Genomic DNA, 26,738 nt, shown 5'->3' on the forward strand with positions numbered 1-26,738 from the left:
TGGAAACACGGCAGAGATGATTTCCAGCAACCAGAGAGCCTGCTGTGTAACCGGAGCCTGCTGCAGCCCTTTCTTCCAATCAATCTGGGAACTCTGAAAATGACAACCCAAACCCAGAGCCCAGTGAGACCCACTAGACTCAAGAAGACCTGCATTTTGAGCCATCCCACGGGTGCTGGAACCCTGCGTTCTTGCAATACCCCAATACCCTGGGACCTACAGCCACTGTGCGCTGCACGGTCTTCCGAATTCTGAATCTCACTGAAACTTTGTGAGCATCTTGGTGCATCTCCAGAGATACAAATTGAGTCCAAAAAGTCCCCTCACAAGAGTGCTGGACCTTTAAAATGACAAGAATTCAACCGCAATTTTCTGTCTTCTTCTGTGCCCCTTGAAAAGGCGCCAAATCTGCAGAACCACATTCAGCCATGAGAGAAATCTTGCCTAGAGCCTTCTTCATCAATCCCTGCTGCAAAGTCCCTTCTGAGGTCTTGTGTTCAGTCTCCAGGACAAGGAATCCACTGACCAGGTATTTGACTGCAGTCCCTAAAGTTCTCCTGCTGCAATCTTTTCTTCATTGCTGAGGTACTCTGTTGGCTTGGGTATATACTTACCTTAAGCCTTTTGGGATTTCTGTGTAGTCCTGGGGTGTTTTCTGTGATTGCGAGGTCCCTCATCCAGTGCACCTAGTCCCACTACTAGAATCCTGCTAGGGTGTCTTCTGTGAAGCCCCTGGGCCCTCTTTTAACTCTAAAGTAAAGTACTCATCTGTTTGCCAGTTTTCCTAAGGAAACTATGACTTTTGCTACTAAAGAGCTTTTTCTAACACTGCCTGTTGGTCACTAGTCCTAGTGGCCCCCCTTCTGCCACTAAAAACACTCATGCTCCAAGGATAAGGGAAAGACTTTGAAGGGATTGGGACTTCTGCCTAGAAAAGAAATCAAGTGTTTTACTTACTTGTAAAAAGTTGGTTGGTAACTGTAATTCTAGGAGTGAACAGTTACACAAGTTCTTAATGATCTTGAATGTGTGATGCACTATTCTTAAAAGTATGGTTAACGTCTTTTCTTCCTTAGCCCTGTTTTGCCAGTCTAATAGAAAGTAGATATGAAGGTATTTTACTCCCCTATGAATAGGCTGTGCCTCTTTACAAAAGTAATGTGTTGGTTTCACCAGATTATTCCTGTAGGGTAATTGTATGATTGTCCTCCAACTATTGGTATCACCAGATTAGTCCTGTTAGGATAACTGTATGAGTTTCCCCCAACTGGGTCTTGCTTCCCCTGACTTGCTGCTAGCCTGTCTTTTATAAGTCTACATTAGGTTGTTGCCTACCTAGAATAACTATTCAGTAAAGTGTGACATTGGGTTTTACTTTCCCCTTCATTGTGAAGTTAAAGTATGTGGGGTTTACTTACCTTGTGTTAGCTGTGTGCCATCCAAAACAAGTTACCAGAATTATTGCTTACCTCAATCTGGGGTTCCCTGATTTCAAAAGCACCTGTAATGGTATATTACATCCTTAGGTTTTACTCACCTGGTATAACTGTGTGTTATGACAAAAGTAGTTAGAAGTTTTTACTGCACCTAGGATAAGTGTTTCACTAGTCACCAAATGTATATTATCCAGTTGACGGTTTATCTAGTTTGTTCCAAGAGGCACTGTACAATTGGAAGGGCCTACTGCCCTTGTATTACTGAATGTAATGTGAAAGTAACCATTGGTCTTTTACTCCCAAAGAATAGGCTTTACCTATAATAAACGTGTATATCAAGGTTTTGACTTCCCTAGAGCTACTGTTAGGTGTTCAAAATAAGGTGTATACTTGGATCTGTGGATTTCAAGTATAGTGTTGTGTTTTTATATTGTTATTTTATATAATGTGTTAGTACTCACTTAACCCCTAGATTTATCTGGGCCTACCTGTATTTAAATAAATCCTTTATTTTTACAATACATAGTGTTTCAGTGTTTCTTTGAATCCTTTGTATTACAATTTCACTTGTACTGTATCTCCTGCCCTCTCTCCCTCCTAAAATAAGCCTGGCTGCTCTGTCTACGCTACCCTATACTCAGGTGGTACAGCCTTATACTAAGAGTGGAGTCTTGTACTGCCTCAGTTGAATGGTTTTACTAAGCCCTTAGTTCAGAAAAACTGTCCTAACAACCACCAAACATGTATTGAGGCCCCTAATGAGTCCGACTCTGGAGAAGAGAGTGGTGTCAAGCCATTGCTGCATGGTGCGAGAAGGCGTCCTTGTGCGTGGAGGAGTATACCCCGGTGAATATCCGCATGGGTAAGCTGCGCGCTGTTCATTTGTTTATTGAATATAGAGTGCACACTTCGCCACAACAGCATCTGAGCCGCATCGCAAAAGGTAACCATAAATATCACACAATAGTATTAAAGAAAGTGAAAAATACTTAAAACGTGAGAATACAAGAAACGTACATCTAACAAAATATTAAGTGAAACAAGATGCATCCTTCCAATAATAAGTGTGTCAGTTTCACTATAATAAATAGAAACAATAAGTTAACAAAGGTCCAACCCTGTCTGCAATGCCAAAGAAACTTAAACTGAAGTGATATTTAACTGTTATTTCTCCAAAATATATGACCCAGTGTTCAACATTGTTTTGCACGAGACATCCGTTTAGAACATGACAACGTGTGTGGTGTGTGTGTGTGTGTGTGTGAGAGAGAGAGAGAGAGAGAGAGAGAGAGAGAGACAGATTAAGAACATTTTATAAAGTGATTTAGGCGCTGGTTATTATAAGAGTATGGTATGAAGCTGAAAAGAAGTTCACAGAATGAATGTGGTAATGAATAATAGGATGACGTTATGAGCTCAGATTCATCTTGGATTGCTGGTATAATTTGAGTTCCATTGTTTGGGTTGGGCTCACGACTATGCAAACACTGTTTTTCTTTTACTATTTTAAGAAATGTATACTTTTGTATACGTGTATTTTCATTTTTAAATACATGAATTGTATCTATCTAATTATATTTAATATCTCGCTCTTTTGCATGTGTGAAGACAGCCCGAGAAGGCACCAGCAAGCGCGTAAACGTTCACCTCTCACCTTTGAACTCTCTCTGCAGGCAATGTACTTCCGCTCCCATGTCTTGGCAAGGCGCGTCGAATGCCGTTCTCAGGGACCTAATGGCTGTGTACTGGATTCCCAGGGAGGCACACACTAGGAGAAGAACCGTTTTCCACGAACACTCCATTGTTCAAACATTACATGGCTTCGGAAAAATCTGCTTTGCCTCTTTAAACAGGAAAATAAACACATTATAGTTGATGCACACGGGTCACTACAATGTCGCCTGCTGCTATAAAGCAACACTCAAAACATGCCACATTTCAGAACCTGTGCATTCGCAAATACATATCTTTTTTTAATTTATTAATTTAATACATTTTTCTAAATGGTAATGAGTAAGTTCATCCATCATTTAAATTGCATCTTCGAAAGCCTACGGGTATTTGTGAAATGTGTGAGTCTTATGATGAACTAAACCCTCTGTTGTTGAATACTAAAATAAATGAGCTGAAACAAAAATGGTGATTTCGCTTCTATAAACTTATCAAAATTGCTTCGGCCATCATCATTTAAAAAAAGCTTGGCAACAAAAAAATGATATACACGCACTTAGTAGATTTCTTTAATTATTTTGCCATTCTTGTCTAGCTCGCATTGCATATCCATTAGTCTTAGCTGAGGTTGCTGTCTACGCATGTACAAACACACACATGAATAGCCAGGTGGCAGCAATCTACAAGTCACAGGTTCTAATCCTAGTGTGAGGATGGCAACGTCGTTGCCAGCTCTTCCCAGGTACCCTCAGCAGCAGGGGACAGGTAATCAGAGACCCACAAATCTCTTATGTCAGCGTCCCTTGGGTCACCATTGCTAGCGCGCGGCAGGGCTCGAAGACTTACACCACTAACAGTGTCAGCCCCAGTTGAACTCAACTCAGAACAGTTGAGGAGAAATAAAGAACCTAGAGTCCCTGACAATACATTCCAAAGATAGCACACACTTAATTTCATTAAACAGCTAAGTCAAAAGAGAGGGGCAGTACCGTAGCTCAGAATAAAACATAAATACCCAAAGAGAATTGTACATCCAAATTCCATATCAAAAGTGAATTGTCATCAGCCTGCTGCTCGTGTTAGCTGGACAGCTTCTCCTGCCTGACTATGGGCCTGATTCATGAAATGTTTTGCTTGCTGAATAGTGACTCTGAGCACCATTCAGCGTGCAAAACACACTTTGATGATTCATGGAATCGACTTTGCAGGCCTTTTCGGGACATTGTGGGTATATCACACTGGTCTGGCACGTCTCTGCGTGCAGTCGAGCGCATTGTGCTAGACTCCACACAGAGTTTGCATCGGACCTGCACAGAGATTAAATAGGGGGTGCACCATGCTTATTCCCCATTCTCCACTCAGAATGAGGAAGAACAAGGAATGACGTTGGGGTGTCGAGCGACGGCCTGCATCAGCATGCAAAGCTCCGGATCAAACCGCCAAGTGAAAGCCTGCGCACGACCTCAATCGCATAGGAATCACTGCTCAAATGTAAGGTCTGATCGGGAATTTAGGGGTGCGTGAGCATATGCAGAGTAGTGCAGTGCAGCCACGGTTTATGGGGATTCGCTACCAGATTTACCCGGGACTGACTACAGTTACGAAAAATGGTATGAATATTGACAGGGTGCTGTGAATATTTACAGGGGACCCCACGCATTGTCACCGGGGTGCTACCTTGTTTGGGGGGCATAAATGCAGTATTGTCGGGGTGCATTACCTCACGGACGAGGCGGGTGCAAAGGTTGGCATGCATGGCTGGATTTGCTTTTGAGTGAGGGCATGGAATGGGCTTTCTGGCTCCAACTTGCACATAGAGTTACTTTGCGGTCATTATTCCATGAATACGCAGAGCGCGGACAGAATCCTTTGCGAGTAGGGACGCACAAAGTCGGGTTCGGTGCCAGGGACTTTGCAGGATTTATGCACGGTTTCTATGAATGTGTCCCTTAGATTTTTAGATTGAAAAGTTTAAGTGCACGGAAAGTGTGCATCTTGGATAAAAGGGCACCATATTAGTGTCTCCCCGATGGCCTCCTTAAATTCAAGCGCACTGTTTTTCTGGAGTTCTGGTTTGCAGACTACTCGAAGACACACAGGACGATATAACTGTGTTTCCTTAGCTTTGGGGCCACCACGAAAAGAAGTATCAGAAAATCTATGATTTGGGTGTCAGAAATAGGAAGCACAACACTAGGTAGAGTGACAATTAATAATGGTAGTCCCTAAGTCCCTAAGTAGAGTGCTTTCCAACTGCACATCATGGGATATCTCCTTACAAGGCATATGGTCCGGCTGCCACAGGAATTCCCCTTTCCATCTTTGGGTATGCCAGTCCTAAAAACGCTCCATTTATTCATTTATTTGTTTTCAAAAGACCATTCATGTCGCATCCCTTCCACTTGTCACTTCAGGCCAGATTGAACATCTGTGAAAGGATAGTTTTTCAACCAAATCAATTGCCAACTTGTCTTGCAGTCTAATGATACTGGCCCATGTAATCAGGGTTTTAATCCCAGGGGGCATTAGGTGGTTTTGAGCACTGGTGATATTGAACCCTGTTGGCATTACAACTTCTGCCTCCGATTGTTAAATTGGTCTCTGCGCGTTGGTCCTTGGTAAAGTGAGCACAGGGCTCTGGCAGAGCTGCTGTGATCCAGGGAAACTAGTTCAAGCTATTCTGGAGGCAAGATAGGCCTGCCCTGGATTCTTGTAATACATGAAAAGAGCTAATTTAGCACTATTCGACAGTGGGCTTAAGGGTCCCCTAAGATTTAGATAATGGCCGCCTAGCACAATTTAAAGAAAATGGGAGCCTAGGGTTGATGGTGATTTCAAGCACACTACATGACATATTTTCATTGTCCAGATTGTAGATAGAATGGATTGACTCAAAAGAGTTTCTCCCCTCAACTGAAATTGCCCATGGCACACACTCATAGGTTTTGGCGTTGGTGATGGAGTCTTAGGTATTACAGATTCAGGGCCTACCTAATTAATGGAACGTTTAGCACAGTGCAAACTTTGCACTGGTGCAAAGTCACTTTGCACTGCCAGCAAACACCCTGATTAACAGCGGTGCAACGTTTATTATTGGGCGCAAAGTCACTTTGCACTGCAAAAGTACTCTTTGTATCGCGACAAATGGGTGGTGCAAAGAGTACTTTTGCAGTGCAAAGTGACTTTGGTGCACAAAAATACACTTTGCACTGCTCTGTGAATCAGGGTGTTTGCTGGCACTGAAAAGCCACTTTGCACCAGGCTAAAAGTTCCATTAATTAGGCCCTTAGTCTGAATTGGAGTATGCCTGTCGTTTCAACACAGTGCAACATCACATTTCATCAACACGGTTGTCTTGTGTGAAATCACAAAAGCCCAGATGTTTCTCATTTGAATGTGGCTGATGGCAACATATACCATGACACGTAGAGAAAAAGGACCACTGCACATTCTGGATCTGATTTACAGAGAATTCCACAGGTCAAAAGAGAGCAGGTGGTGAGCATGTTTTGTTTACTTGCGTGACACTGCATAATGCCCTCAGGACCTTATTCACACAGTGGGCAATATGCCAGTGCCAATTATGTGCTCTACAGTCTTCTTGAATACATCACTGCCTGCCAACCTGAAACGTATGCATGACAGGCCGGTTAAAGTGATATGCTTAAAGAAAGAAGTACACATTTCTATCCCCGTTTGCAGGCTAGAAACGCAATCACAGCAGCAGCAGCAGGCCTCACCACTGAGTATTGCAGATTTTTGTATATCACTTTTCCTTGAATAGATGTGGCAGAAATGTTCCATGGCCTGCAAAGAACATAGCACATGTTTATTTGTAGGAGAGAATTTGCACCTGCATTGCATTATCCTTTGTATTATCATGTATATACTATCCGTCTTTATTATGTATACATTAATTGTAACCTTGTAACTCATTCAATTGTAACTATTGTAACTCACGTTTAAAGTATACTTGTGACCCTGTGCAAATGCGCCCAGATACCTTCGGGTTTGGTGCGCAATACAAACCAATAAACTAACAAATGTATCTTAAGAGCCAAGACCATGCGTCCTATCAGTGACACTTCACAAGCTCTGTTTTGGGGCTTCCTTTGGAGAAGATAACACCAGGCTCTAAAATGACCCCGTTCATTCACTTGAACGAGTGTGCATGCAGAAAGGCATTTGCGTGCAGGCCCCCAGCTCTACATAAAAACAAGCTTGTGCGTCTCAAGACTCATCTTAATCCAACCCGTCCTCAATGATCTGACTCTCAAACCCATGCTTGGCTTCACCAGAGTTATCGTTCCATGTTTAAACCTTTAACGGTAGGCGACACAGGAGTGGGGCACTGTTAAATATGTGTTTAAAACACACACACCAGCTTTCCTGGGTGCAGCCTTTTATTACTGGAGAATAATATTTAACGTATGTTTAATGGAATGGCGGTGAAAGGGACAAGCGTATCGCCAATCACAAAGGTTTTGAACAAGCTGTGCAAGTGAACAGTGAGAAATAAAAATCCCCAAAAAACATCAAACAAGCGACTTCACAGACAAATGTGTACAGAATAAGGAACAGGATTCTCTCCTGAAGATCCATGTTAAATACATGGTGAACACGTCTAGAGAGATAAAATGTGATATGTATAAAACAATAAAGCAAAGACAAAATATACTTTAGTTTGAAAAAAATGGAAACAAAAATATCTTTCATTTTTGGAAAATTGGAATACAAGAGAAATAAATGAATAATGAAAAATTAAATCAATGCCTGGACAGTGTATTTTTGACTAAATTTGAAGCATTCACCTTATAATTCAACAAATATAGGAATTGGCACACAGGTAAAGATACCATCTGGTTGAATACAATACTTTCATGTATGTAAGCGTATGGGCTTTGAATTGTGTTTGTTAGCAAAATGTATCCCTATGCCTTGAACCCCATGTGTTAATATCCCCGCAAAAATATCGCCATACAAGAATGGCGACGTTTATTTGCTGCGATATTAACCCATGAAACCTGTGGGGGACACACCCGCAATCCCTATATTTTTTGAAAGGGGGCGGAGTCACCACTGCAACCCCCGCTCCCATTTAAACCTAATATTAACCCCATCAATAATATCGCCTATGCCGTTTCCTGATGACTATATATATGGTGATATCATTGATGGGGATAACATTATGTAATAACTTTGTAAAATGGTAATATTTGACTTCCACATTACATTATCCAGAACAGGACTGCGAGACTTGTCCTTGGCCTGAAGCCCAGGGATCATATCTCTCCAGGACTGAAATCTCTGCACTGGCTCCCAGTGGCTGCGTGGATTAAGTTCAAAACCCTCTGCATTGTACACAAGGCCTTCTGGGGTCTGGGGCCGCAATACCTTCAACTCTCTCTTCCTAAATATCTTCCTTCTCAAGCTCTTCGCTCACCTCCTCCAACTCCCTCAGTGTCAGTCGCTTCTCCAAGCAACGAGTTGGTGGCAGATCACTCTCTTCGGCAGGGGCCTCTCTCTGGAACAGCCTTCCTGCCTCCCTGAAACTCGAGGAGAACCATCTCCGGTTCCGGAAGCACCTCAAAACCTTCCTCCTTGCCTCTGCTTTCTCTCCCCCTCTCCCTTTCTGATTTCCTGACTGAAACGGCTCTGGTTACCTGGCCATCCTTTCTGATCTCTGGCCCAGGCCCTGTCAATTGCCCACTTACACTGCCTCCCTGGCAACCCCTGCACCTGGGGACCGTTGTTCTGTATCCTTACAGTCCCCCTACCAGCACTTTTGTCTGCACTTCCTTGCACTTGCCACCAGCTGGCTGTTTATTTATCTTATTTATTCCACTTTTTCCCAGATACTGCACTTTCCCCTCTCCCTTCCCCTGTGCACTTTTCCTTTTCCCCCCTTCCCATGCACTTGCGCGATCTGAATGACACTTGGCCTAGTAGGATCGTTGTCTGTCCTCCCTTTGTCCCCCCCCCCCTTGCCTCGTCGCACCTTGAAACACTTGTGTATCGGCACGTTATAAATGCCATATCATATCATGCTGTTTTGGAGAGAGGGGCCCATGAAACAGCTCACAATGCATATGAAGGTCTTCTCTGAAGTGTTGATGAGGCCAGGAAGAGAAACATGGGTGCTACCTGTGCAGTCACCCCCATGTTGGCAACATGAACATCTACCCTGGACTATTGCAAGGTGGACACACTAACTCCACTGTGGCTGGCTCCTAGGTACACTCCCTGTTGAGCATGGCAACAATAGACACTCAGGGTGAATGGGGTGGGCACCGCTGGTTTTTCAATGTTCATTAAATCTAAGGTTGTATGTATTGGAGCGCACCTTGAGGCCTTGGCACAAAGTTGCCAATAAACGAGAAAGGAAAGAACTAGAAATTAATCTAGAAATTAACTTCTAGCTTCTGAACAATCAAATCGCAACTCCAGAGGAGATCTTAACGTGCTGCACCACTGGGATTAGATTAATTACTAGTTCTTTCTTATCTCAACAATAGGCACTCAGACTTCCACACTGGCTGCAAAGACAGAGTAGTTGATCGCATGAAACAATCCCCTAGATCAGGGGCCTGCAACCTGCGGCTCACCAGATGTTTTGGCCAACGACTCCCAAAGTGTCTCAGCATTGACTATGCAGATTGGGGCTAATGGGATTTGTAGTCAAAACATCTGGGTAACCAAAGTTTGCAGATCCATGCCCTACATACTTCCTACTCTTTACTACCTTATGAATAACAACTGGGATTTCTTTTTTTTAAGTGGTCGTCCGAGTAGCGTTCAGATGATATGTATCACCATTGACCAGAATACCATATCATGAGGACTACAGGCTCAGTTGACATCCAACCTTGGATAATAAAACTCCAGACAGATGATACAATTCATTTACTTAATATATATAATCGACCTGATCCCAGAATATAGCTCTGTTTGAAATACAATTGAAAATGAATTGACAATTCAATCCATTTTAAGTAGGCACAAGTTATTCACTTGAGACGATTGCACATAATGTTTCTGCAAACTATAGCGGTAGTCGTCCTATAGTGGGGCCCAGTAAGTTTCAAGAAAACATTCATACATTTAGTAATAGAAATACAGACAGTTAAGTCTTTTTAATGCATCTAATCGACCTGCTCCCACAACGACAGCATTGCTTGAAACACTCTTAGAGGTTATTGACTCATGCAGTAAGCACAAGGTAATTTTTATGATTCTAGTTATGGGCTTGACTATCCAACTAGAACCAACGCCTGATCACGAAAGGACCCAGGTGGAAGAGAATGAATCCTGGGGGATTCTGGATAACACGACACTGATGCCACGAAAGCTGTACTCTTTGGCCAAATGTTTGTCAACTTGCAGTGTGTAATGGACGGTTCAACAGGTACTGTACACCTCGAGCTACCGTTAGGGTAAAGCCTAATCGCCAACATTTTAGTAAATATCCAAACTAGTACAACATATATATACAGCATCATAAAGGGTGATAGATGATAACCTATTTATAAAATATTGTGTAATGTTTTAGGCCAACAAATGTGCAGCCTACAAAAGTAAATGGAATTGAAATATCCCACTGGCCAGAGCAAGTGGATTTTATGATTACCCGAAGGTGGAAAGTGATCATGTCCCCTTATCATTAACACAAAGATAGCACATAAAAGCAAAATGGATGGTGATCTAGTCAGCTGTCCTATCTAGTAACCCTAGTAACCGCTGCTAAATTCTTGTTGTTAAGTGAAATGGTCTATTTAATTTTCACGACAATTAAATAGACCGATTTACAAAGACCGCTTTGTGACCTCTCAGAGGGAGATTGGTTTTCAGGATAGGGCTGAACAGTGAAGTATTTTGACTATTAAAGAGCACACTAAATCGGGCAAAACAAATGGGTTATTTTTGCGTTTAGCCTTCAATATTCAAAATGTTCATATAGAACCAAATTCTTTTGTACTCACTCGATCTTGAGCGAGCAATGTCTTTGCTATATCACGATCTTCTTCCCTTACAAGATTACACACTGCAGTCATGCCATACTGGTAACATTGATAGATTCCATAATGGTACTAATTGGCAATCTTGAAATACTATACTTCAACCTTAAAATACTCAACTTAGATATGTCTCTGCCACCAATCGGTTTAAGAGCTTCCAATCATCTGCTGTTTGGCTTCATTTAGCGTCAGACCAGGATTCCACTTTGGTGCTTCAATGTCAATATTGGCTTGGTGACAAATGGGCTGACCAGCTCCTTGGAAAATCTAACAGTGTTGCCAATATGGGCACAACTCCAGTGTGGGTCCTAGTGGTGAAGACGATCACGATATGTCAAAGGAATTGTCCTCTTACAATCCAGTGAGGACCAAAGAATTCAGCAGTGGTGACTTGGGTTTCTAAATACCATCAACGAACAGCCTACTAGTACACCCTCGTATGTGCTGGCATGGCATTTAGTATCAAGGGTCATGTTCACTTCCCCCCTCTGAGTCACCATACATTCCACTAATTGTGCCAGTTTGGAATATCTTCTAAGGTGTAGTCTACTAGGACTGATCTATGATTTGCCCTGAAGGTAGGTTGAGATGTAATGTCCCCATCGAACTGCTCATTGCACACTTGCGATTTGGCTGATTCTAAGCAAGTCACCAAACATTAGGTCAAAGGGTGCAATCTTGGTGGCATCGGGCTACATTATGAGGAAGGCGCTTTGAGTCATTCTCTTCCTCCTGGGCCCCTCCGTGATTAGCCAGAGGTTTGAATAGGAGAGTTAAATCCCCAAATAGAATTAGATAAATGGGCTTGGCTCATCATATGATCCCATAAGCTATTCAGGAGTGTTTCAACCTTTCCTATACTCGAGGGATCAGGTCAATTATATACAGTAAGTAGATACATGGACATATCTGTTTGTATTGTTATTAATCAGAGTTTTTCAAAACTACTGGGTCCCACTTGAAGATGATAGGTGCCTAATTTTCAAAACACATCATGTGCAACTCTTCTATTTATTTATTTATTTTGACACTTATATAGCGCACCAAGCCCAGAAGCATTTACGCACTTGTACGTATGAAAATGGTTACAGTAAAAAGCTTATGAACAATGTTTACAGATGTAGTACAGTGTACAATATCACAAAATTGCAATGTGGATCGGCCAACTGGCAGAGACACACCTCATGTTACAGGGGCTGCAGTAGGCGCACAGGAGTAATATTCTTATGTTCTATTTTCTATTCATATTCTACTAATATTCTATTTGAGTAATATGCAACCTTTTAAACTGGAATTTCCCAGCACTGCTAGATGTGAAAATAGCTTTTGAAGGTTTCCAGTTATATGTCTGGCCAGATACTTTTTTCTCCATAGAGAAGGAGGGAATCTGAGGACTGCAATCCATACAAACACATCCTGCAGCCAATGAAGTTTAAAGTGAATTTTCTGCCTCATGTTTTTTCTATGTGAAAGGAATGTCCAGCACTGTGGTCACCTGCTGATCATTTTGTTCTGTGACAACCATCTGATTAAATCATCTATGATACTTTGAAGGCTAATGGACTGTACCATCTATTCTTAACATTTTCAGTTTGCACAATAAAGTTGTCAAAACGTGTATTTTGTGGTATTGTAAGGCAGGAGTATAAAGTCTTGGTGGAAAGAAAAAATGGGGAGCACCACATTTTTGATAGGATCTCAAACAAGCTGTAATTTGCAATTCATCTCAAGGCTTCTGGCAGATTGTCATGAGGGCCCATGGAGGTCACGGACCCTTAGAAGACAGATTCAAATATTATAGTACTTCTACTTTCCTTCAAGTGACCTTGATTGTGCTAGTGACAACATTTTAATGTTTTCTAAATCTTTAGAGATCATCCCAGCTTTATCTGTCCCTGAACCCTTTGTGTTTCCTGCTCTGAGGTAACAATACCACTTCCGTCTCAGAGATCAGGGACAGCCATATACCCTGATGGGCAACCAATTGACATTTCTAAACAGGAGTTGAATTTGTGGATGACTGTTATTACCATTCTATTTAACAACATTAGCTGAACACAGTTTTACCCTGCTTCATGAAGAAATGCGTCAATAACCCTTATCTTCAAGATGTGATACAGGCAGTAACCACCCAACCTTCGCCCAATATCCTTACTGGATGCCTTAGAAAAATGTATATGGTAAGATGTGCCTGAAGAGGATGACTGAGTTGCTAAGTAAGAATATGTATCCCTTCTCCAAGCAGGATTCAGAAAGTGAGTCATCCCATTGATAGGTTTTCAGGTTGTTCCATTCAGAATTGTGTCTCCTTATAGCCCTGATTCTTTGCTTAGTCTTCGTAGATATTCAAACTGTAGTATAATTTATAGTGCTTTGAAGTATAGCACCTTGAAGTTTATAGCACCTCACTGAATGTGTCGCTAGCAATAATGTGGCACACACATATAGTCATCCTTATGTTGCCAATATAACAGGTGAATATATGGCTGGGGGCATGCAAGGTATGAAATTCATAATGCAGCCAAAGCCCAATTTAAAGCTACAGAGAGTAAATGTGCATCATTTTTTTTCTTTCTACAGAGAGTAAAAGTGCATCATTTTTGTTTTCTTTTTCTGGATTCCCTCATGCATAGAGGACTACATTATTGAATATTATTTATATAACTGACTGATTTAATTAACAAGTACTAATCAATAATGCTAACTCATTAACATTATAATGTAGTCCCATGTACAAAGTGGGGTGAAAATACATCTTTTGTAATTCGTTTTAAATATGCACTGGATTTTTCTCTCATCTTTTCTCTTGCTGTGTTGAATGCAGAAAGCAGGAAGACAGCAGGAAAATCGAAAAAGATACAGTTATTATAATCTGAAGCTACCATTGTTTGGGACAGGAGGGTGTTAACAGAATACATTTTCTGCTAATATGATTGAAAGGAAGTATATCTGCAGATATGCCACGTAGGCAGAATGGGACTGGACAGAGTTTTGCTGTGGAAAGAATGACAGAGGGAAAATCAGATCGCTTTTGCTGGGCTCCAGAGAAGGATGATCTTGGTGTCTTAACATTGGCTTGAGAACCCTATGTTCTCGCCACACACACTTTAGACTTGAGATTACGAAGGCAACGCCTGCCGACCGGGCCGCTCTTCTGAGGGAAATCGCCTGGGGGAGAAAACCACAAATCTTTTGGTAAGCATCCAAGTTCAAGTGAGGTTATTTTTATGTGATTGCTTAGCGAATGTGTTCTAAAATGCTAGGCAGTTAGGATAGCAAAGCAAAAGAAATCCCATGCATGTAATTTGTCATATGATAATGTTGCAAAGTGAATATTGCTCTGTTTTTGCATTGTTTCTTTTCTTGTTTTTTATTACAGAGAACAACACGCTGTGATTGGTAAAATGTAATTTTGAATTGCAATTGTTTCCAATACACACAATATAGAAGCAGAACGTGTATAGAGTTTTGTTTTTCTATGTTCTTGGCGCCTTTGGAATAATATTTTCTGACACAGGGAAGATTCTTTTTTAGGTAGTACATTTGTCATGTTTCCCATGCAGATGGAATAGATAGACTTAGCAGTAATAAATAGTTGTATGCGTGTGTTCACCCAGTGCATGGTGTCTGGGTGAAATCTAATACAAAATATAGATTACTGGGGTCCATGAATCAGTAATGAATCAGTAATGAGGCCTATGGAAGCATAGTTCACTGATGTGGATAAATCAGTGATAACACCACAGGTTATTGATAATGCTCTATGTGAAATTGTGGTGTTTCTGAACGTAGGTCCAAGGCTCTCTTTAGATCACAAGAACATTATAAGAATAAGGAAGGTTTTGTGTATGTTGGGGCCATAAATAGAACAGGAAAGTTTTGCTCACCACTAGAAATTACCACCAACAGTGTATACTACTAAATTATCCCATATAGTGTAATAAGACATGGTCACTGAAAGGAGTTAAGGTAAAACCCAATCTAAATGCAAGGATAAGTCATCACAAAATTACCACTCTTCTTTGGTGGTAAGAAAATACCTCCAGGCCCCAAATCTACACAAAATATCCTACAAAACCGTGTTTGACACAGTTAATATACCTACCTTCCAGACTTCCCTTAGAGACGTGGCTTTCACGCCTTCTATTTTGGCTCTGATTAAATTGAATGCTTTTGTAAAATCAATACTTCTTTCTTGAGTTGGGGTCTAGATGGCGAACATTCCATAACCTTTTCCGGTAATCCTTGGAGTCCATCAAGGATGTGCTTTAGCCCCTTTAGTCTTTTTTGTTATTCTTATCATTCATTTCTAACCTTTATTCGACATCAAAATCTTTAGATTGAGTAAACAAATTACACAAATATGAAATAGTATTTTATCAACATTATATAAAATCCATACCAAACACATAAGATTGGAACTAAGATCTCGGGTAAATGCAATAAAACAGGTTGATAGAATACATGAAAGTCCCTAAATTACTGCTCGTGCTTTTATCATGCAGGTTCTTCTTGGCTAAGTGCGATGTGTGTACCTTGCTACGTAAAACATCACATCAAAATGAGCAGTCCTTTTGCAAAAAAGCATTGCTTGAGCTGTGGTACAAATATAATTTGCATTAAAAGGGAAGACATTTAACCCTTATTGTCCTCACAGCCTCAGATAAGAGCACAACATAGCAAGTGGTTTCTTCTTCTGCCCCACATAGCAGGCACTTGCTACTAGCAGCTCCTTTCCATGCCTAGGTGAACTTGCCCACTCATAAACAATTCATGCCAACTTCTATGTAGAGAGCATGGGCATTAGAAGGTGCATACGGTCTAAATACAATTCAAAACCAAAAAGTAAAGTACTAAGGACCGGTCAACAGCGGGCACAAGAATTTTCCATTTTCCTTCTTGAATAGTCGAGGGCTGCTTCTTTCACCCTACATTTGGATTCCCGGTTAATTTGCTCAGGTGCTAACCAGAAGCAAATAATATCTAAGACTGTGAGCCATTTCTTAGCACGCCAAAAGCAGGGAATTGAAGGTCCCACCCAACCCTAATGATATTATATAGGACAAAGCCTCACAATATGTATATAGGCCAGGGGTGCTCCATATCCTGATCCAGCAAAACACAGTTCTTCGTCCAATTTCATCATTGATTGGTCTAAGATCACACTCCATTTGCACGGACTCATTAGGAGCACTATTAGGAAGCAGAAGCAAACTTTTTAAAAATGTGTTCTCAGTTACCAGATTCTTGACATTTGAGTTACCCCACATATCTGCACCATACAGGGCTGACGCTTTTGCTTGAAGCTGATACATTCCTAATGCAGAGATTACTGCGCCACACCCACCCCGTGCTTGAAATAATGTATCTGCACTGCAAAGCTATTCTTTTCCAAAGTAGCGCTGGCTTTTGCAAATTTCCAAGAGCAAAGACAATTGTCCACGAAGCGAAGGCCTAGGTAATCATACCACGAACCTGCTCCAGTTTGTGGCCATCTATATCAATTTGGAAATCCCGATTCTTGCAAAACCTGGGCCTAAAGACCACAGCCTTTGTCTTACCCACAATAATTGTGTTATTCATGAACAATGTGAATAACACTCTGTTTTTTTTGCATGTCCGTCATCCTCTTATTTGCGGGGAATGTAGTACTTATCTCCCTAACGTCAACTCGCCTCCAAACGCTCCTCATTCGTTTCAATATGAGTAGAATAAACCATAATAATATATATTTAAAGAAAACTAAAGTTGTAATTCTAATTGTAATTGTTTATTTGTAAAGCGCTTATACACAAGTGAAGTGCTTCAAAGCGCTTCAAGGCGGGAAGGGAACAGGGAATACAATTGTCATACTTAGGCCTTGAAATTTCTGAATGATCTAAGTTATCACATTTAACTCCAAAGTTCACCTACATTTCATCTTACACTTTGCATCCAAAAGTTGAGAAAAGTACTGTGATGTTGGTGTGTAGTGTTTGTATCACATTTCCTGGGGCACCTCTAAAAGAGATTTGCCGAAAGTGTACCTAGTGAAGACTGCGCTCCGCGACGAGGAGGGCCTGAGCGGAGCGCAGCAGGTCTGCAACAAGGAAGTAATTGAGCCGGTACATGGATTTGCAGGTTTTGGGAGGAGTGGGGGGAGGGCCGGAGGTGGCTGAGCAAAGAGGGAGGGAGTTGCCTGACGTGGGTGCAGAGAGTGAGGAATTTACAAGAGCTTGGAGTGGAGCAGGGCCACCAGGCACAGGAGATGTTGTGGGAGGGGCACAGGGTGTGAAAGTTCGAGGGGCGTTTAACCCCCTGTTGGCACCAAAATCCCACCCATTGAATCCCACTCTAAGGCGGTCTAAAAGAGGTGGCCAATAGCCTGGCAGAAAACTACAACAAGTATCTCATATGAACAGTTTGATTCTACCTTTTACATCACACTAACACTTTAATACAAAGCGACGTGTTTTGGACAATGTTCGAGTTTCAGAATGCTGTTATTTCTTTTCAACCCTATTGATGCTTGTTTATTTCATAGTCTAGTTTTCTAATTTTTCATTTGAGAAAGGAATATTATTGTATTGTAAGCTGTTATGTATCATATAATAACTGGTCTGATCCCTATGTCGACAGTGGTCTCCCAGACCAGCAAACTCGATATCAATGGTTTGGCCAACTCCTCTCCTTGGCATCTTCACTCTGATGTTTGCCCCAGCTAAAAGTCCACTATTGGAATTGTGCAATTTTTAACAAAGGATTTTACATTGTTTCATATTGATATGATCCATCCCTATTGATCATTTGAGCTGTTCCTGTGCAACGATTCCCTCTGGCCAGCACACTTACATTGGCCACCCACCAATCACTTAACCTATAATTTTGATTTTCATTGTGAAGGAAAGATGTTTTACAATTAAAACATTTTAAAACTATAAGTTGAAACGTTATCTCCTTTACATGTATGATTGGGTCACCTAAGAGCTGAGTGAACCTATCAAAAGATGTGTAAATTATATAAAATTATTTTAACACTGTCTACGAAGGACAGATTTTCATATCTGTTTTATCTATCTTAACATGTCGATGTATACAGTACTTGTCGTGGACATTTGTAGTATCAGCTGGCACACAATGGATTATTTGCTGTGATACATCATGATGTGCTTAGGCAACCTTCCTCTTACGCATTTATTTATTTTTCCTCCTTCGTAGATACACCTACAACTGTACATCTCCACTCCCTCCAATGTGTGGCACTAGTGGCTTGCTCTTGTACAAGATGTGCGACATACTCAAGATTTCTCATTAGCTACTGTTCTGCAGTGTAGGCTCTCAATGACCCTCAAGATGCGTCCAGGCACATAGTGATGTACGGTGCTGAGCATAAGCTTATATATGATTGTATATGCGTCTTGACCACATCATCGGTAGTGTAGAAGATCTGTCACCTAATATTGAAATAAGAGGGAAGAAGTTCTTTAATGTGAAGTGTTCTGACCAAAAGGCGCTACAATTGGCCTACAATTAAAACAAAAGTATAATATTTTTTTATGAAAACAATTTTATTTGGAAAATAATTTCCATAAATCTAGAGTTCATTAAATGTAAGAAAACATTATGATTGCAATATTAAAGAGATGCAATAAAAATACAAGTCAAACACATCCATTTTTAAATTCCTCCAATGTATTAGAAAATCTATGTCTAGTCACCAATGCTATAAGCACTATAATGCAGAAGAACCTACAAGATGGCGCCATCAGCTACACCATTAAGAAGTGTAGAAAAGCAGCTCTTCATTTTTGAAAACCTTGAATTTTCAATGACAGTTAAATCATTTTGATCTGCATTCATTTATATTTCTTACAACATAATAAAAAATGCCCAGCTGCTTTGATTTCTCTGAGGCAAAATTAACATATACATTGCTCTGTATCCTTCCCATTCGATCTCCTATTTTACCTCATAACCAAGGAAGGTAGAGAAGGACTGTGTAGATGAAGTGAGAAAGCACGAGCTGGGCTGTGATCTCTCCACCACTGCTCTAATGTCTTTCTAGGTGATTTGAATTCAACACAACCAGCTGTCAAGTGGTGTCAGGTGACTGCAAATATATTCAATGCTATAATTGAACATGAACAATGTTTTTGTCAAGCTACACATAAAACCTTAACAACTCGTTGCAGCTGATGGAAGTACTTACACAGGCACTTTTGCGACGGCCCCATTGACTACCAAACCACAGGGTGATGTTTAAAAGGACTGGTATTAATGAGTGCAATGAACAAACACATATGGATAGGAACAGAATGATAGAAAATTGACAAAGACCACATCACCAAACATCCAGTCTGGCACAAGTATATCAGTTACTGGGGTTGTCATATAGACAATATATTCATGGTCTGTAATGACACATCAGAGACACTTGAAACTTCTCTTGTATACTTGAACCTCAGAGATAAAAGGATCCAGTTCACACACGAGATAGGTAACCCATGGATACAATGTTAAATGTTCATATAACTCCAAACACTCCTGGTTTTGACACCTTATTGTATCACAAACCGTCAGTTCGGAATAATCTTCTTCACCAAATGAGTTTTCATCCTCCAGCTACTATCAAAAGTTTGCCATTTAGTCAACTATTCCAGGTCAAACGGATAGTCAATATTGAAACAGAATATGAACAAGAACAGGATGCAATGATGATGAAATTCAATGAAAGAGGGTATCCAAATGAGGAATTATCTATAGCAAAAGACAAAGTCACCACGATAGATCGACTGACTCTCTTCTTGACACCAAAAACCACGACCACCCCAATCACAAACCAATTGGTCTTCATGAGTAAATACAGTGTACAATCACCAGGAATAATTTAAAAAAAACTAAATTGAAGCATTGGTCTATATTGCAGTGTGACAGTAAAACTCAGGACCAGTTTAAGGACGAACCTATTTTTGCATACCAACGAAGCAACAATCTCAGCGACATTTTGGTCAAAACACAATCTAAAAAGGGAGACAAACCAAAGAACAATGAAGAAGGGAACATTTCCTAGTATGTCCTGCAATAATTGCAACAGCATCATAAAAGGAGAAAAGATTACATTAAGAGATTATCCTACATGTAACTCGCAGGGTGTGATATACTCCAACAAATGTACCCATTGCCTTCTATATATAGGCCAAACCAGCTGCAAAGCCCGAATCAGATGGAAAGAACACAAGTCCAACATTAGGACTAACCATCAACAATCTCCAGTGGCTAGACATTTCCAACAAGCAAGACATCAACTTTCGCAAATAAGATTTCCGATACTAGAAGTCATTAACCTGGCAGACTGCAACATTGGTAGTAGCAAAAAACGTCAACAAAGGGTGGCCTACTGGACTGACAAGTTGACTAAAGTCTCCCCTCATGCTTTAAATGAAGAACTTGATTTAAGTTGTTATCTATAAATTGTAATGTATATCCCATTTTGCACTTTATTTAGTTACATTGAACTGATTGAATCAGACATCCTAATATCGATTTTTTTTTCTTTTGTAATGTATCATTGGTATTATTTGCAAAATAAGTAGTTATGCCATTAAAATAATATACATGTATTGTGAATGTGACATATCTGCTTTTACTTGTCTTTGCAAACAATAGGCACATAATAAAAAAAAAAGAAAAAGCTGTGTATGAGTACCCAGTATTTATTTATTTATTTATTCATTTATTTATTGTTTGATTGTGTAGCATACAGGCATTTCCCGCATACAGTAGCGCTGTCGGATTAGCATCTTGTACAAGCGGTTGGTACTTTATACCATTGTTACATTATGTTGAACATAATGGCTTGATAACATGAACATCATTCTTTATACATTTCGCTAGCTCATTTTCTCACTGCTTTCTGAGGCTACTAATGTGGACGCAGGTAGCTATCCTACCAATCATCTTTTTACATCCATATACCGCCACATATTTATGACTATACCTTCCTTCCCGGTACATTAGCATGGCATGGCTTCATTATTGAATCTGTTTTTTTACATTAACTATGGTATTCCGTTAGTATTTTAGATTGGATTGAAATGTTATTTCTTACTACCAACATGACATATCTGCTTTTACTTGACTTTGCAAACCACAGGCACATAATTAAAAAAAAAGAAAAAGCTATGTATGAGTACCCATTATTTATTTATTTATTGTTTGATTGTGTAGCATAAAGGCATTTCCCGCATACAGTAGCTGTGTCGGATTAGTATCTTGTGCAAGTGGTGGGTACCTTATACCATTGTTACATTATGTTGAACATATTGGCTTGATAATATGAACATCATTCATTATACATTTCTCTAGCAAGTTTTTTCACTGCTTTCTGAGGCTACTAATGTGGACGCAGGTAGCTATCCTAGCAATTATCTTTTTACATCCATATACCGCAGCATATCTATGGCTATACCTTCCTTCCCGGTACATTAGCATGGTCCGGCTTCATTAGTGACTCTGTTTTTTTTACATTAACTATTCTATGCCATTAGTATTTTAGATTGGATTGAAATGTTATTTCTTACTACCAACGCAGCATTCGCGGTTCCCGTGACAACGGGTCCTGTGAAACATTCTAACCAGTCTAGCGTCATCACATTATGTTACGCAGTGTTCCCTAGCAACATTACATAAACATTCAAAGAATACATCACCATGGTTACAACCATAAACAGAACACAGCATAAGGACACCATTAAGAAGCCCTGGAACTAAGTTAGACAATCATTGTATTGAGTCCCATTTTCCCCAGGTGAGACATTCAATATCATACACGTATATGACCAGATGCATCAGCATGGGAGAAAGTTACACAGATTTACTCTAATGACCACGCAATCGTTTTCTAAACATGAGCTTTGGTTGGGAGTGATTTTGTTCCCTGCTGGCTAAGTTATGGTCCTCACGTCTGGTTCGTGAAATACAACAGATTGGTGAGCCTGTTCACTAACTTCTCCTGACAGCATGGTGGAAAAATTGCACAGATTTAGAACTCTGCAGTTACATTCCTTTTTCTCCAGAAATGTTAGAGTAATCGCAGACCTCTGAATCTATGCCAATATTTGGGAGAGATTAAAAAAGCAACACTGATCAGTTGTTAAGATCAAATAAATGGGAGGTTCTTAAAGGTGCCCGTTTCCTGCGGGGTCCTTTGAGTTTGACACTGCAGTTGATGTTCAATGGCCTCTATGGATTCCCCAAGTATTTCCATGTGACATGTTTCTGACCCAACCTGGGAGCTCTAGAAGGGTGGTCTGGGGCTCCCCCAAATACCTCCTCAGGATCCAACCTCCACAAGACCTTGGTGCCACCAGGCCCCTTTTTTTTACCCTGTACAGGAGTCAACAATGAGCCTTGTTAGACTACATATTAATATGTGGTATTAATAATATGTGTAGCAGAGTTCATCCACGAACATTGAGAGAGTCACACTCTCAGCTATAGCAGTCTTTCTTTTGTTACTGCTGTTTCTTCCTAGAGGCGGGGACAAGACAGGAGAAACAAAACAGCTGTGTAGGAAACATGCAACTACCAAATAACAAATACACGAGTTGGCACAAAATGCATGAATCATCGGCCAAAATGCTAATTGGACTTACATACTAGAAATACTCAATAAACAAGATGAAAGGAAATTTTAGGCAATGATCAGAGAGAATAGTCAACCACTGACTAGGACCGAGACCAACTCAATTAGTATAGAGGACTGCACCTATGCAGTGAATGAATTATACTTTATGCATGGCCCCAGTGAAAACGAAGCAACTAGCTATTCACCCACGCGTAGCTGTATAGAAGGTTTCATTGCTGATGACATTATCATAGCGATTAGATCTATTGATGACTATCACGCCCCAGGTCCAGATAATATACCCAATACAATATTTAGACAACCCAATCTTTTGGGCATCTATCTTAGAACAATTATTTGCGAAAATACTAAGATAGGGCATGACTCCCCGCAGTTGGCAGTGATCCAACATGGTCCCCATCTTTAAAGGTGGTGACCAATCAAAAAACACTAATTACAGATCACTGGCGATTATTGACACCAGCCAAAAGTTATTTGCCTCTGTACTCGTACTGTAATAAATGGATCAGAGAAGAAGCAACATTTTCTCCCTTCGATCGGTTATATGTGTGCTTTATTGATTTTAGCAAGGCTTTTGACACGGTACTAAGGACAAGGCTATGGGAAAAGCTTAAGAATTGGGGAATTGACCCCAGCTGGTTACACTTCATTATGGCATTATATACCAACTGTACGGTAATAGTTAAAGTTAATAGAGAAAGTGCTCTATCGCCAGAAATGTATACCAATATGAGAATAAAATAGGGTTGTGTTCTGGCCCCCACACTTTATAATTTGTATATGAGTGATATGTATCAGGACATTAAGGCATTGCGAAATGTTGCCCCGGTTATGGGACTGTTGCCGTTCCATGGATTAGTTATGCAGACGACACCATTATCATGGACTGCACACCGATCGGGTTACAAAGATCTTTGACAGCACTTGCACAGTATGCTCAGAAGAACCATCTAAAAATAAATGGCATGAAAATGAAATTAACAATATTTGGCCATAACAGTTAATCCCCAGTAGCCTCTTGGCTTATCAATGGCATTACATTAGAAGTGATTGATGCCTACAAGTATTTGGGCGCTTCCATAAGAGAACATGCCCTTTTTTTCCAGGGTCATGGATAAGATGGTGACAGGCTATCGCTGCTTGTGACTAAATCCAGGCATGTTAGTGCACCTCTTCCTGTGTGTCCTCCACGGCCCCAGACTAACCCTCTTCTGGCTGGTCTTTGGTGCCCCACTCATCCTCACTCATCTCCTAGATAGCCCTGGGCTACCCAATCACCCTCTCCTCTTCTGGACGGTCCTAGTCGCCTCCAACCAACTACTCTTTCTCTTCTTGATGGTTATAGGTGCCCTCACATGCCACTCTTCCCCTGAGTGTCCCGGGTGGCCCCTCCTTCTTCTCCCCTGATGGAAATAAGTACCTTACAACACATGTCCTTCCCAGGCTGGTCTTGGGCGCTCCCCTTCTTCATCTTCTGACTGGCCCTCAGTGCATACACCCAATGACTCCAACATTCCTTCCCTTTATTTTTCTTATATTTTCTGAATCTGTACACTCAACAACTACACATTATTTCTCCCCTCTTAGCCACAACTGCAAATTGTAAAGCACCAAGTAATGGCATTGCTACATCATTCTCTGTCCCATGCACTCTGCTTTTATTCGGAACAGATGTTTTCAGCTTACTCCAGCAAATGTGAATCAAAATACAATGTTGCACTGCTCAATCCTTATGCGACTGAGTATGGTGCACTCATGTGCATTATGGACACTGCCTCTGTTGAATACCATTGAGACACCAAAGCCATGATTCATGGAGTCATTTGCTTGGAAAATCAAGGATTTGCGTGCCATTCTGTGCACAAATCCCTGTTTGTCGATTTATGGAATCGACTGCACGGGACTCTCCCAGGACATGTGTGGATTTTGCACTGGCCCGGCATGTCTCGGCGAGTGGTTGAGTGCCTTGCGCTAGACACACACAGAGGATGGGCATGGCTTGCACAGACGGCTCGGAAGGGGGCACAACCCTTCAAATGGGGAAGACACAGGAAAATGTGGACGTTGCGAGGGACGGCCCACAGGCAGTCCCTCACAAACTCACAATTGCACAGAACAATATGTATTGATGGGTCCAACCACGCAATATCTCAGCAGGGAACAAGGTACACAAAGCCCTCATTCTGTCCCCCACCTGAAGGCAGGCGTAAAGGCACTTGTGGGATTCTCTGTGTGAAAGTAAGATCGCATGTCTGACATTGGGGTGCGTGCACTCAATCGGGGTTCTGATAGAACTCAGAGGTGCACGTAAGTGGCATATCGGTGTGCAGGAGTGTTTAGCGAGGTTTCACATGCATATATACTGGTAAATGTCAACTTTTACGTTAAGTGTTCTGCATGTTGAAGGGGTGTAGGGCGTGATTCTGGGAGACCCCACGCACACCCACCAGGGTGCTGGCTTGGTTATGGTGGTACGCAGGCAGTCTTTTCCGGGTGCATTGATTTGGTGTCGGAGGAGTGCGCAAATGTCCCTCTACATGGCTGGAATGCCTTTGCGTGTAGGCATTTTGTGGGCGTTCTTCTCGCAGCCTGCGCATTGGGTAGTTCTGCGCAGATATTTGCATGAATGAGCAGGCTGTGCAGTGTCGTTCTCGGCATGCAGCCTTTGCAGAATAAATGCACACTTTGAAATAAAAACAAGTTGTGCATGGTTTCATTGGCTGTGTATCAGTTGTATTTTCACACATAAATAGTGGTCCAACGATATACAAAGGAGTGATATTTTCAAATGTCGCACTCAAGTGTAGAACCTTTTAGTGGGTTCTGTTTTTTTGTGGTTCTGCTCTTAATGAAAAGAATTAAAAGACAGTTTTTAAATGTGCAAACTTTGCCTGCATTGCATCGCCTCCTCATACTGCTTGTGAGACACGTACTCCGCCACCAGCCTCTTGAGAACTCAGACTTGGTTGTTCTGCTGCTTTACCCTGAGGCCTCAGCTCTGAAGGCAGACATTAATTCTTGCATCTGGCTAATGAAATACAGAAAAGCCACATTAAATGTATCTTTTAAACTATATATTTTAACAATGCTTGTGCTGATAGAAATTGTAGGCTGCCACTAAAAGTTTCTAAGCAGGAAAGTAGCTGCGGCTCGTTCTTCACTCGCATAATTAATACTGATCTTGCCCACTACGTGACAGGGAATTTATATTTGAGTCTACCAGACACCAAAAAGCAACAGTTTTTTCGGGGTTAATGGAAAGGCTTTCTTCCCCTAGCAAGTGGATGTGTCCTTTCAAAACATTGCGAAATTAGCATTAGGTTTTTAGTTTGAACGACGAAGTGTGGTCTGGAGTGTTGAAAGGTAGCTTTCTATTTGGAATGGCAAAAGCATTCACTCCAGTTAATTATTAATTTCTTTTCCCATTGTATGGTCCTCTTCTGCACACCGCTTAATGGTGGCTAAAACATATCATTCTTGCAAGATGACACCTAATCAAAATGGATGCATGTCTGTCTATTGCTCAGAAAAAACAGCTAGAATTGTCTTTGCTCTTTTTTTGCTTGAATTGTTTTACCATAGAATGTGGGGGTGGCGGGGCGCCTGCTCCACTACCTCTGTGCACCTCCACACCACCAATATTGCTTAACCCCAACCCATCATCTACGTTGTGATGGTAAAAATGTGTTCACTAAATGTCAAGGATTTTGTTGCACTACTGCCCCTTAACTAAAGTCTTTTCACTGACTTTGAAGGGTTTTGTTATGCTAGGCGGCAGAGAGACGACACGGAGCACCACAGGTTCGATCCCAAGGTCCGCGCTTAGAAACCTCTGGGTATTAAGCGCATTATAAATAACCTATCATATCATAAATCCTCCAACACTGGTGATTCTGCCTTTTTTTCTTCTGATAACGGATGTTATATCTTTTACTATCTATATGCTTTGTCTTCAGCCGTGAGAAATGGGGTTGATCAAGTATTTAATCT

At 41.0% G+C, this 26,738-nt stretch overlaps 1 protein-coding gene across 2 annotated transcripts in view; it reads right to left on the reverse strand.

Annotated features, from left to right (window-relative positions):
- LOC138513424 (carbohydrate sulfotransferase 1-like) overlaps positions 1-26,738 on the reverse strand; it is a 310,424-nt gene that overhangs the window by 91,387 nt on the left and 192,299 nt on the right. The window contains exon 3 of one of the 2 annotated variants that reach the window (XM_069628267.1): positions 3,091-3,279. The exons of the other annotated variant lie outside the window; for it this stretch is intronic. Coding sequence (XP_069484368.1) covers positions 3,091-3,238 — 148 coding nt within the window. The 5' untranslated portion in view covers positions 3,239-3,279. The remainder of the gene's footprint in view (positions 1-3,090; positions 3,280-26,738) is intronic. 2 annotated transcript variants of the gene reach the window in all.

Source organism: Ambystoma mexicanum, chromosome 12, assembly GCF_040938575.1.
Source record: "Ambystoma mexicanum isolate Mex_15411 chromosome 12, UKY_AmexF1_1, whole genome shotgun sequence".
NCBI classification, from domain to species: Eukaryota; Metazoa; Chordata; class Amphibia; order Caudata; family Ambystomatidae; genus Ambystoma; species Ambystoma mexicanum.